Genomic DNA, 13,496 nt, shown 5'->3' with positions numbered 1-13,496 from the left:
AATAGTGATTTTAAACATGTAGCCCTTACATTTGAAGAATGCTCAGAAGAAAATATTACTGAAATCCTGCTGCATCTGGTGTCAAAAATAGGCCATTTTACAAGGTGCAGTTACATTCCATTTAGAAAAAGTAGGACAATTGCCTTTCAATATAAAACTGATGTAGCAGCTAGTACATGACCTCCTGTAGCAATAATGGGAATATTACATTTATTGACTAATAGTACTAAATATCAAAATCTCAAAGTGATTTTATCGGGAATAACTCATATGACTTTTAAAATATATTCTTACTAATATTAAATATTAATATTTGATTAATTTAAAAATAATCAAATATCTAATAAGTTAAAATCCAACATGTACCATGCCCTTCTTTCTATATGTGACATTTAACTTGGTTGGTATACTATTGTGATTTGATGCAGGATCTGAAATCTGCTTATAATCTCCAGCCATAGTTATCTGATCTGAAAGCAAGGCAAAGAAATAGTTAAATCATTTGTATAATATTTCTGGAGACTTCATCACGATAATTAATAAAACAAAGCAATAATTAATAATTTAAAATATCCTTGTGGACCAGGGCTGTCAAACTCAGATGGTCCATGGGCCAGATGTGTCATGCACTGGCCATGCTCATGCCCAGTTTAGTGAAGGGGGAAATAGTCACATTATGTCACTTGATGCTGTGACAACACGAGTTTGACACCCCTGCTTGTGGGTCAACTATTTCTTGTTTCTCTCATAGATTTTTGCTCTGACCTACGTGTTGATCCACTCATCTGCTACATAAAAGTACACAACTTTCTTATAAAATATAAAACTGCAGTTTTAACTTTACTAATATAGTAATATTGCTTTCTCTTAAGAGAGAATTTCAATCTATTCATATTACATGGAATTAATAAAAACTCTATATTAAACTAAAACTCCAAAGATGGCAAATGAATAAGAATTAGTAGTGTATGCTAACATATGCAGGTGAAACTCAAAAAAATTAGAATATCGTGCAAACGTTCATTTATTTCAGTAATGCAACTTGAAAGATAAAACTTAATATATGAGAGATACTCATAACGTTCAAGACAAGATAGTTCAAGCTGTGATTTGTCATAATTGTGATGATTATGGGGTACAGCTCATGAAAACCCGAAATCTCTCATTTCAGAAAAATTGAATATTACATTTGATCAATAAAAAAAGAATTGTACATAAAACAATATCGGACCTCTGAAAAGTATAAGCATGCGTACTCAGTACTTCATCTGGGCCCCTTTTGCCTCAGTTAGTAGAATAGTAGTAGAATAGTAGAATTCTTTATTGGCCAAGTGTGATTTGACACACAAGGAATTTGTCTTTGGTGCATATACTCTCAGTGTACACAAAATAAAATATACATTGCATTTTATAAAATATTACATCAAAAAATTATAGAGTTAAATTTGGAAAATATGTTAATTATTGGAGATTTTAATGCCATAACAAATAGGCAATTAGACCACTCGGGGGAGAAGAAAAATAGTAAAAAGAAAAAAAAGAATTTATTACCCTCCACTTTTCAAAAAATGAAAGCAGAATTACTATTGAATGATATTTGGAGGGAAAGACATCCCCAAAGAAGGCAATATATTTTCTACTCAAACCCCCACAAAATTTGGACTAGAATAGATATGGTGTGGGCTCCCAAAACAACAGCAGAGTACATACAAGAGGTGGAAATAGATGTTAATACTTGGGCGGATCATAACCCAGTTATAGTCTATATGAGAAATAGTAAAAAGCATTATAATTGGCAAATGAATAGAAATATTCTGAAAGAGAAGGAATATAAAGAATGGATTGAGAAGGAATTAAAAATATTTTTTGAAATTAATAAAAATACAGATACTACTCCCCAAAATTTATGGGATGCAACTAAAGCATACATAAGAGGATTAACAATATCCTACACAGCAAAATACAACAAAGAAAAGAAAAGAAAATATGAACAATTAACGAATGAATTAAAACAATTAGAATTTATATCACAACAAAATATGAAAAATAAGGATTTGGAAAAAAAATTAATTAAACATAAAATTAGACTGGAAGAACAAAATCAAATACTGGAAAAAATAAAAAGAGCTAAGCAACAATATTTTGAACATGCCAATAAACCAGGTAGATGGTTAGCATATAAACTGAGAAAACAGAGACAATCTAAATTAATTAAACAATTAGAAGACAAAGATGGAACAATAAAATATGACACAGAAGGAAAAGCAAACATAGTACAAAGTTTTTTTAAAGAATTGTATAAAGATGATAATATTGAGGAAGATGAAGTATTTAAATATTTAGAAAGTTCAGAGTTACCACAATTAACAGAAGAACAACAGGAGAGGATGGAGAGTCTTATAACAATGGAAGAACTCCTTACAACTATTAAGAAGCAAAAAAATAACAAAGCCACAGGACCAGACGCTATCCCAGCAGAGTGGTATAAAATAGAAAATGAAACATTAAGAAATAATATGTTGCAAATCTTTAATGAATGCAGGTTAGATGGTAAAATTCCTAAATCATGGTCTGAATCTTTGATAACTTTAATTCACAAATCGGATACAGCAATGGAAAAAATTAAAAACTATAGACCAATATCATTATTAAATGTAGACTATAAAATATTTATTGCAATACTGTATATGCAGATAGGTTGAAAACGGTAATAAATAGTAAAATCCACTCAGACCAAAATGGTTTCCTGCCAGGCAGACAAATTAAAAATAACCTTAGAACAATTATTAATGTATTAGAATATTATGAGCAACATCCAGATAAAACATTATCATTAATGTTCTTAGATGCTCAAAAAGCTTTTGATAATGTTAATTGGACATTTATAAAAATTCAACTAAATAAAATGAGATTTGGTCCTAAATTTGTTAATTTAATAGACACTATCTATTCAGAACAAACAACAAAAATCATATTAAATAATGAGCAATTGGAAGCGTTTCAAATAAATAAAGGAGTTCGACAAGGATGTCCTATTTCACCCCTCCTGTTCATTATGACTTTAGAAACACTATTAATAAAAATAAGAGCAGATTCAAAGATAAAAGGGTTAACAGTTGGAAAAGAGATATATAAAGTCCAGGCTTTTGCAGATGATCTGACCTTTATAATGGAAGATCCGATAGTTACAGCACCAAGATTAATCCAGACAATAGAACAATATGGTAAGGTAGCAGGTTTGAAAATAAATAAAAATAAAACACAATTTATAACAAAAAACATGAATAAATCACAATAAAGCAATTTAGAATGTATTACTGGAATACAAATAGTTAAAAAAGTAAAGTACTTGGGAATATGGCTAACAGCCAAAACAATAACATTAAAAAATGATAATTATATAAAATTAATGAAATTAAAAAGGATTTAGAAATATGGAATAACTTAAAAATATCTTTTCTGGGAAGAATTGCCACAATTAAGATGAATATCTTACCCAAGGTTTTATTTTTATTTCAAGCGATCCCAATAAATCCAGGGGCAATTTTTTTTAAAAATTTAACAAATGTGGTTAGAAAATTTCTATGGCAAGGCAAAAAGGCAAGAATCAAGATAAACATGTTAGAAAATATAAAAGAGAGGGGAGGTTTTGCCCTCCCAAATTGGAAATTATATTACCAGGCAGCCGCCTTAACATGGATTAAAAATTGGATAACCTTAGAGGATACGACAACATTAAAATTAGAAGGACATGATCTTATGCTTGGCTGGCATGCCTTTGTATGGTATGATAAAGACAAAAATCATTCTTATTTTAAAAGACATACACTAAGAAAATACTTATTTGATGTATGGAAAGACATAAAGAAAAACCACTTCTTAACAATTCCGGACTGGGTTGCCCCATTAGACGCAATAATACATTCAAATTCTATTAAGGATACAAGAATAATAAGATATAAAGATTTGTTAGATGATCAAATGAAATTAAAAACTAGAATTAAATTACAAGACGAAGGGATACAAATCAATTGGTGGCACTATGCACAGATTAGATCTAGATACCAGAAAGACAGTATACTTTATATATTTAATAAAAATAAAAATCTATTAAGTGATTTAATTACTAAAAATCAAAACAGGGTAATTGGGAAAATATACAAATACTTGATTGCTCACAAGAATATTGATTTAACATTAAAAGATAGTATGATACTGTGGTGTAGAAATATAGGCAAAGAAATAGATTTAGACACATGGGAGAAAGTTTGGATGCACAATTGGAAGATGACAAAATCAGTTTCTTTAAAAGAGAATCAAATTAAAATGTTCTATAGATGGCATCTCCCACCAAGTAGAATAGCAAAAATGTTTCCCAAGACATCACCTTTGTGTTGGAAATGTAAGAAAGAAATAGGATCCTACTACCACCAATGGTGGACATGTAATAAAGCTAAAATGTACTGGAGAATGATAGAGAAAATGACAAAAGAGATTACAAAGCAAAACATAGAAATTACCCCGGAGTTCTGTTTACTAGGAATTACTAACCAAAATTACAAAAAAGAAATTTTGTACTTAATCATACATATTTTTACAGCGGCAAGGATTATTTACGCGCAAAATTGGAAAGGGGAAAATATCCCCAAAGAAGAGGAAGTTATCACAAAAATATTAGATTGCGCGGAGATGGATATGATGACAAGACGCTTAAATGATCAAGAAGAAACGAAATTTTATGAAACATGGAACAATGTTTATGTATGGATAGATAAGAAAAAAAACAACAACAGAAGATTAATAATAAGTATAGATGTTTTGGTTTAAATCTTTCTTTTTCTTTTATTAAGAATAATATTAGAATTAGTTTATATACATAGAATTGATAAGATTGTTTGGTTTTATATTAGTTATAACTATCTTTCTTTTTTATAATATCACTTTTTCCTTATTAGATATTTTGTATGAGTAGTATTGAACTATGCATTTAACTATGTATTCCTTTTTCTGTATCTGCATTTATACTTTTGAGAGAAGCGGGGAAGATACATCCCCACATTTTATGTTGAATGTTTGTAAGTCTGTGTGTTATTTTAAGAAAATTAATAAAAAAATATTGAAAAAATATAAAATATAAAATATACATTTGTCAAGAATCATGAGGTACAACACTTAATGATTGTCATAGGAGTCAAATAAGCAATGAAGAAACAATCAATATTTATAAAAATCTTAAGGATACAAGCAACAAGTTACATACAGTCATAAGTGGGAGAAAATGGGTGATAGGAATGATGAGAAAAAACTAGTAGTAATAGTAGTACAGACTTAGTAAATAGTTTGACAGTGTTGAGGCAATCTTTCTCTTGGCAATGCTCCTTAGATTCTCTATGGGATTCAGGTCAGGTGAATTTGCTGGCCAATCAAGGATGGTAATCCCATGGTCATTGAAGCAGGTTTTAGTGCTTTTGGCAGTGTGGGCAGGTACCAAGTCCTGCTGGAAAATTTAAGTCACCATCCCCATAAAGCTCATATGTGGATGGAAGCATGCGTTGACCGTGGACTTAATGAAGCACAGTGGACCAACACCAGCAGATGACATGGCTCCCCAAATCAACACAGGCTGTGAAAACTTTACACTGGACCTCAAGTATTTTGCAGTGTGTGCCTCTCCATTCTTCCTCCATACTCTGGGTCCTTGGTTTCCAAATGAAATGTAAAAATTTCCACGGTCTGTGTTGATTTGGGGAGCCATGATCATATTTTTTTAGTCCTCCAATCTTTCTTAGCAATTGTCTGTGAAATATATCTTTATTTTCTTCTGCTGCTTTGGTCAAGGCTTCTCATGGAAGTTGTTTTTCATTTTCATCTTTGCTCACAATGGCGTCACTGCTCTTTAAAGCTTTTTCATACCTGTAATGGATGACTCTGTCAATTATCCTATTTGTGGGCTGCAAGGAGCACCAGCATCCAACAGAGACATTCATCCATCCACATTTTTTAAAGTTAATTTTTTAAGTTAAGAGGTTCCTTTACTGACATAATGAAAGATGTACAAAAGCCACTATGGATCGCAAGGTGTAAATAGGGTGATCACTGTTGCTCCCAAAAATCCAGTAGGTAATTAGGCTAACTCAGAAGGATGCATCACAATCAGTTTTGATCAGACAATCTAATCCTTTAACCTAATCCTCGCCCAATCCTTTATACTTTACTCAGTCTACCTACCACTTTGAATATCTGTGAAGTAAACAAGGCAAAAACTATTGATAACTATGTATAAACTTTTACATGTATTTTTATTAATCATAGACACATAAAAAAAATTAACAAGATCATGAATAATGAAGGTGATCTATACATTGGTATATGATTCTATTTATGTTCATGTAATAACAGTTTGGGAATTATAATTTTTTATTTATTTTTCACATTGTTGAACTGTCGATGTCTCTCAGAAGTAAATATAGTAAATATGTACAAAAGTGTACATTAATTCAATTAATATCTCATCTATCTCTACATCTATCTGAGCCCTATGGCCTTTAAGGATAAAACATAGCCAAACCTTAGATTTCTTAAATTTCACAACCCTATTAAATAAATCACTGACAATTCAACTGCAAGCACTATATTATATCAGATATTTGAACATTATCAATTAATACTTTTTCATGTTTTTCTCTTTTAATACTTTTTCTAGACACTTACAGAGAAAACTATATACCAGTTCCTGACTTCCCCCTACCACTGCTAGAACTAAAGGAAACTTGTCAAAATTGTATCTTCTTTATATTTAATTTTTGTTTAATCCAATTAAGACACTCTCTGACTTCAAATCATCTGGACAGTTCACAATATAATAAACAATAAATATGCAACAAAGATCAAAACATGATGGGATCCAGGCACTTGGTAGAAAAATTTAGACAAAATCACATCCAATAAGGTGTTCCATCCACCCTAACGCAAGGCATAGGAGAACAACTTGATCTCATAATCCTGGTTGGAAGTCAGAGAGATTTCAGAGAAGATTTCATTCAGAGGACAGGTTCCACTTCCTCAGTTATGATAGTTGGCATTGTTTAACTAAAGGAACTTAGACCATGCTAATTCTGATAGAATGTACTAGCTTAGCAGAAATTTTGCGATAGACTTCTCCCCTTTTCTAAGAGACATCTCCCCTTTTCTAAGAGGTCTGTAAGGGGTATGCATAAGTGCACCTTTGTGCCTACCATTCCTGTCCTAATGTGTTTTTATCTTTTCTCTCTCTACTTTATAATTATATTATATCAAACAGACTACAATACAATACTATATTTGTATGACAAATAAAAATAAATAAATAAATAAAAATAAAAATATGATCTTTCAAACCTGGACCTATGTTTTGTTGGGCTTTATAGATGGTGACCAACAGCTTGAATTGTATCTTAGTCGAGATGGGTTTCTACCAGTTCGGACCAGTTCTATAGAACTGTTAGTAACTTGGTGGCCTGTGTCGCTGGAACTGGCAGCAACCTAGGCCTGCCATGCCCCCGAGCCTATTCTTTTGGCAGCACCATAGGCAGCGCCTTCTTGGGTTTTTTTAGCACTATGCATTCATGCAAACAACATGTTCCTGTCTGCATGGCACATCCCTGAGTGAACCGATAGTAACAGAATCCAGAATTTTACTATGTTGGCAGCCTGTACAGCTCCCAAAGATGCACTACTCAGAGATGTCTCCCAAAGGTGCCTTGTATTCATACCAAGGAATACTCATCACTACCCATACACTGCATTCTGAATTGGTTGAAGTTTCAGAATGGTTTTTAAGGACATTATCACATAGAGCCATGATGGCGAACCTATGGCACACTTTCTCTGAGGGCATGCGCACTGTCGCCAGCTGCTCTTCTGGTTTCTGGCACGTGCATACATGCCAGCCAGCTGATTTTCGTGTGTGCCGGAGCCCCAGAAATACAAAGACCAGCTGGCCAGTGTGAGTCGCCCTGAGTCCCAGGAGAAGGCCAGCATAGAAATCTGATTAAATAAAACTAAATAAATAAATGTGCGTGCCAGCCATCTGGTCTTTGGGTTTCTGGTGTTCCAGCATGCACAAAGACCTCCTGGTTGGTACCCCTGTGTGTGCAAGAAACCAGAAGACCAGGTGGGTCAGCCTGTGCATGTGCACTAGTCAGCTGATCTTCAAGTTTCCGGGCCTCAGCATACGTGTGTGTTCCATTTTGGATACTCGGTGCTGAAAAGGTTTGCTATCACTGACATAGAGTGTTTTTATCGTAGTCAAGCTGTGAAGTGACTAGAGCATGGAGGACTGTCAGAAGGGCCTCCTGATGTAAGATTGTACTAGGGATGAACTGCTGGCATATAAATAGATAATCAAGTGGTTTTCAGATTTCAAACCCTTAAATAATTGTTTTTATTTCAAGCGAATTGCTGACAATTTGAACATTTAAATAATTATTGCTATTGTGAATGGATTTTTTCCTATAAAGCTCATATTTGCTTCTGAAAATAGCTTGAAAACTTTTCATTTCAGTCTATCTTGAGATAATTAATCAGGATTTAATCTATAATTATTTAGCATGGTGTTAAATATCATTTGTTAAGGACTGTGTAATTTGAAATGTAATATTATTACTTTTAAAATGTATTAAAATATCTATCAATATTGTTTGTTGTTCACTTTAGGGAAGCAACGTTATGGAAGATCAGGATCTCTTGGAAATTGGAATACTTAATTCTGGACACAGGCAAAGAATTCTACAGGCAATTCAGCTTCTTCCAAAGGTATCCTTGTTGTTGTCACAATATCTGAATTCATTAAAAAGTAAAATAACTGACAGTGTACAGTGATGCCTCAGTACTCCATTGCTTCAAAACTCATCAAACTGGTATTCAGAGCATTTTAATGCAAAAATGTTATCTCAATACTCGTTGAGGGTTTTTTGATACTCAACACGCTACAAAAGAAAAATGGACAAGAAGTTGGCATGGTGGGAAAATTGCTGCAAAAGGAAGAGGGGACTGCTGTAGAGGGTGGACAGGAAGTTGGACATGCTGGGAAATCGTAATCTTCATCTTAGATTAATATATTTTAAAAATCAAAATAAGAGCCAGGGTGGCGCAGCAGGTAGAGTGCCTTACTGCAGGCCACTGAAGCTGACTTGTAGATCTGAAGGTCAGCGGTTCAAATCTCATCACCGGCTCAAGGTTGACTCAGCCTTCCATCCTTCCGAGATGGGTAAAATGAGGACCCGGATTGTGGGGGCAATAGCCTAGCTCTGTTAAAAAAGTGCTATTGCTAACATGTTGTAAGCCGTCCTGAGTCTAAGGAGAAGGGCGGCATAAAAATTGAATAAATAAATAAATAAATAAATCTTACTGTGGATTTTGGTGTAGCTGTTTCAGTGGACCATTTTGATTTAAATGTGGTTGCTGTTTGCTTGCGTTTTGGATTTTTAGACCACCATAGTTTCACTTTGCTTCATTAAAATGATTTAAAAAAAATATTTTTAAACAGAATAATTATAATTCTGCACAGTTCTAGTAACAATAACCTTATTAACATTTAACAGAAATGTTTTATTATTTTAATATTTTTACAGATTCAATGAAGATGCATTTCTCCCCGAATATTGTTGTGCATTTACAGATTTGCCCAGTGAATTCCTCCAATAGCTCATTCAGTATCACCATGTCTTGCTTTCTGATGTACTGTACAAATATTTCTTGTACAGCCCTGTGTTCCAAAAAACCTATTTTTTCTATTGACCAATCTATACTTCTTTAAACAAAGGAAATATTTTTAATCCTATTCTACGTTTTCCCCAGAGTTCAGTAATTTTAGACCCTTTAATAATAAAAAAAAGATTCATCAGATTTGCTGAAAATACCTCGATCTATTCAATATCTAGATACATTTCCACATGAAGAAAGGCAGGACAGAAGTTACTCCTTATTTATGTTCACAAATATACCACCATCTGAAGGGGGTGAGGGGAGTGGGGAGGAAGTATTAGCATACTTGGGAAAGTTTTTTTTTAAACACAATTTTTAGAAAAGATTTTCAGAAACAGCTTATAAATAGAATATCCTGTAAATAGACTGACATTGTTTCTAATTATCAAGTCTTGTATTTGTTGTTAACATTCTGAACTAGATGCAGCTTTTTCTCTGTTTCTTCTGTCCTGATTCTTCTGTTTTCCATTCATGATAATGTGTTTTGCTTTTAATAGCCTTTCTATATTTTCCATATATTCAAGTAATTTTGTAATAATCTAGTGGTCTTTATTTATTTATTTATTTATTTATTGAATTTTTATGCCACCCTTCTCTTTAGACTCAGGGCGGCTTACAACATGTTAGCAATAGCACTTTTTAACAGAGCCAGCCTATTGCCCCCACAATCCGGGTCCTCATTTTACCCACCTCGGAAGGATGGAAGGCTGAGTCAACCTTGAGCCGGGGATGAGATTTGAACAGCTGACCTTCAGATCTATAGTCAGCTTCAGTGGCCTGCAATGCAGCACTCTACTTTGCTACTAGATCTGTCAGACTGAAGATACTCTGAATCCTATCAATTAAACAGTAGGCCCCAGGAAGTGTGCCTTCTTATAGAACAAACTCCTTACAAGATGTGGACAGCCCAAAACCTCTTGGCTTTTGTGAAGACCTGGCTCTTAGCTGAGGCATTGAAGCCAGGATGTTAATGGGTGGAGAATTCGTTTTGTTTCATTTGCTGATGTTGTGACAAACCTCAACCCAGTTGCTAGACTGATCTTTTTTTAAAAAAAGTTGTTCCCTACTAATAGTTCCCTTGGGTAGGTTTGTTTGCCAGGAAAAGTAACACAAATGTCTAAAATATTAATATCAATATTAATTAATATATATAAAATTCAACATTCTATATCCCAACTTTAAGTTGTACCCATCAAAGGTATAATAAAATGATCCGAATATTCAAATGTAAACATAATAAAAGAATACCAAAGTTTAGCATGACAGAAAGAAACCTCTTTTTTTTACAAATGACAAGCTCCAGTAGGCAACATTTTCCCATTCCAAATACCAATTCCAAAGAAAACCACTCTAAATAGCAATTTATCCTAATCAAATAAATATTCCATAACTTTATAAACCATAAACCAAGAGTGTCAAACTCAAGGCCTGGAGGGGTGCTTAGATCTGGCCCGCGGGACTACCTTGGAAGTAGCGAAGGTTTGCGGTGTCTCTGCTAGCAAAATGGAGTGTGCAGCTCTCCCAAGGTCTCTTTTTATTGGCAAAGGATTTCAGGAGACCATCGCAGCTAAAAGTGAAGCTCAGGGGCCCATTTTCTTTGGCAGACCACTTGGGCCACCACAGGTGGATTGAGCTGGCCATGTCCACTCTGACGCTATCCCCACCCCGGGTCAAACACAATCCTGATGTCCCCCTCAATGAAAATAAAGAAAATAAAATTTAATAAAGAGTTATAATCTCTCTTTTTAAAAAGTTCATCAAATTTCCTTACTTTGAATATAGACAGTTAATACAAATCCATTTTGCATACTATGTAGCTTTCAGCGGGACAGTCATACTTTTTAGCAATTTGGCATTTTTAAAAAGTTCCGATTTTTTGAGACAAGTTGCCGGCTGGAGATTGCTGGATCTTTGCATCAGCTGATTTTGGGCAGCGCTGAAGTTGAGCTTGGAAAACTTGGAAAACTTGGAAGAAGGAAGCTCAGCTTCTGGTTTCGCCACTTTTGGCTCTTTGCCACCTCAGCCTCCCACAGCCATCAATTAACACGTCCGGCACCCCTTCCCGCCTTTCCCCTGCCCCCTATTTATTTTTCTTTGTTTGTTTCTCTTTCTTTGCTCGCTTCCCCCCCCCTCTTCCTTTTCTAGTCTTGCTCGCTCCTCGCCCCCGGCTCGACACCTTCCCGGGGCCATCACTGTTGGCCGACTCCCTCAGAGGGGCCAAACCGCCCAGGCAGGAGGACTCACTGGCTGTGAGAGCAATGGGGGGGAAGGAAAGGGAAACATGGCCAAGCCGTTTGCTCCCTCCGACAGCCCGTGCACTGTGTTGATGGGGTGGCCCGGCACAGCGGCATTTGTGCCAGGCGGGAAAAACGATCTGCTTCTTCCAAGGAGCAGCTAGCCCAGCGTATAGAGATGGCTCCGCCCTGGCCCAATGTTTTTCCTCCCTGACAGGCCTTCGCCTTGGCGCCTTCAATGGAGAGACTGAGCACGCTCTGCCTCTGGGTCGGCGTTGCCTCAAAAGCAGGTGAGAGAGGCAGCGCAGGCACATGCCACTGATGGAGAGGGAGGGAGAGAGATTGAAGAAAGGAAGAGAGAGAAAGAGGGAGGGAGAAAGAAAGAGAGAGAAATAGAGAGAAAGGGAGGGAGGAAGAGAGAGAGAGAAAAGAGAGAGGAAGGAAGAGAAAGAAAAAGAAAGAGGGAGAGAGTGAGAAATAGAGAGAAAGGGAGGGAGGAAGAGAGAGAGGAAGAGAGAGAGAGAGAAAAAGAGGAAGGAGGGAAGAGAGAAAAAGAGGGACAGGGAGAGGGAGAGAGAAAGATAGGAAGGAAGGTAGTGCAAGAAAGAGGGAGGGAGAGAGAGAGAAAGAGAGAAAGGGAGGGAGGAAGAGAGATAGAGAGAAAAAGGAAGAAATATTTTTTTGCTCCATGTAGACCAAATTTTAAATCAAGAACCCTCCCCCCCACTGTCAATGGTGTCCCTCTTTACCAATGTGAAAATCTGATCACTTTATAGGATACATTAAGTAATCATAGACAAGATAACCTAATCACTTAAACATCTTATTAAGCAATTCCACTATACAATATTTTTAAAGTTAAAGATATCTGCAAATTCAAAAGAGCCAGCCTGAATAATATGTCCTATTTTATTCCTGGTCAAATAAGCTATTTTTGTATCCCACCCCCCATCTTCTATACAGAATAATCTTTATCTTTAATCCATTCAGATGGTTGTGTCATCTTTTTTGGAAACGTTTTCAGTGCTTTAATCTCTCTTGAAAATCCAACAAAAAGAAATTATTCCAATTGACTTCTGGAATTGTTATTTTTATTTTCTTCCTAATTGTTAAAACCTTTTCAGTTTTTTCTTTATTTCTGAGTCTCAGTCATGTTATCCTTGGGTAAATTTTGTGCATATTTTGTTCTATAACATCTTATTCTGGGAACATAATGTTTCCAAAAAGAGGCATCATAGCTGACATAATTAATTCAAAATCCTAATGCTGGTCCTTGAAGATATCTTTGGTTGTCATTTTAAGTCACTTGTCTTATTATGTTTCCAGTCTCAAAAAACATTTCTCTTTCCCACAAAGATGTAATTACTCTTTAACAATACTGTGAAAACCCAACATTCTGAAGTTTTCTGAGCCCTTAATTCATTTTAAACTTTTTGTAGGCAAAGCCTTGTCTCATTTTTTTCTGTTTATTTTGGTTCTTAAGGATTATAAAATATTTCTTCATATTCCCAAATTAAG

At 34.9% G+C, this 13,496-nt stretch overlaps 1 protein-coding gene across 3 annotated transcripts in view; it reads left to right on the top strand.

The window, feature by feature from the left end:
- ANKS1B (ankyrin repeat and sterile alpha motif domain containing 1B) overlaps positions 1-13,496 on the top strand; it is a 325,146-nt gene that overhangs the window by 184,780 nt on the left and 126,870 nt on the right. For all 3 annotated transcript variants that reach the window (XR_011559489.1, XM_070755905.1, XM_070755906.1), the window contains exon 16: positions 8,695-8,793. Coding sequence is in view for 2 of the 3 variants with exons in the window: in XM_070755905.1 (XP_070612006.1) it covers positions 8,695-8,793 (99 nt within the window). In the remaining variant the exon portion in view is untranslated. The remainder of the gene's footprint in view (positions 1-8,694; positions 8,794-13,496) is intronic.

This window comes from Erythrolamprus reginae, chromosome 6 (assembly GCF_031021105.1).
Source record: "Erythrolamprus reginae isolate rEryReg1 chromosome 6, rEryReg1.hap1, whole genome shotgun sequence".
In the NCBI taxonomy this organism is placed as follows: domain Eukaryota; kingdom Metazoa; phylum Chordata; class Lepidosauria; order Squamata; family Dipsadidae; genus Erythrolamprus; species Erythrolamprus reginae.
Note: the sequence above shows the minus strand (reverse complement) of the source record. Positions and strands in the feature narration are given on the sequence as shown.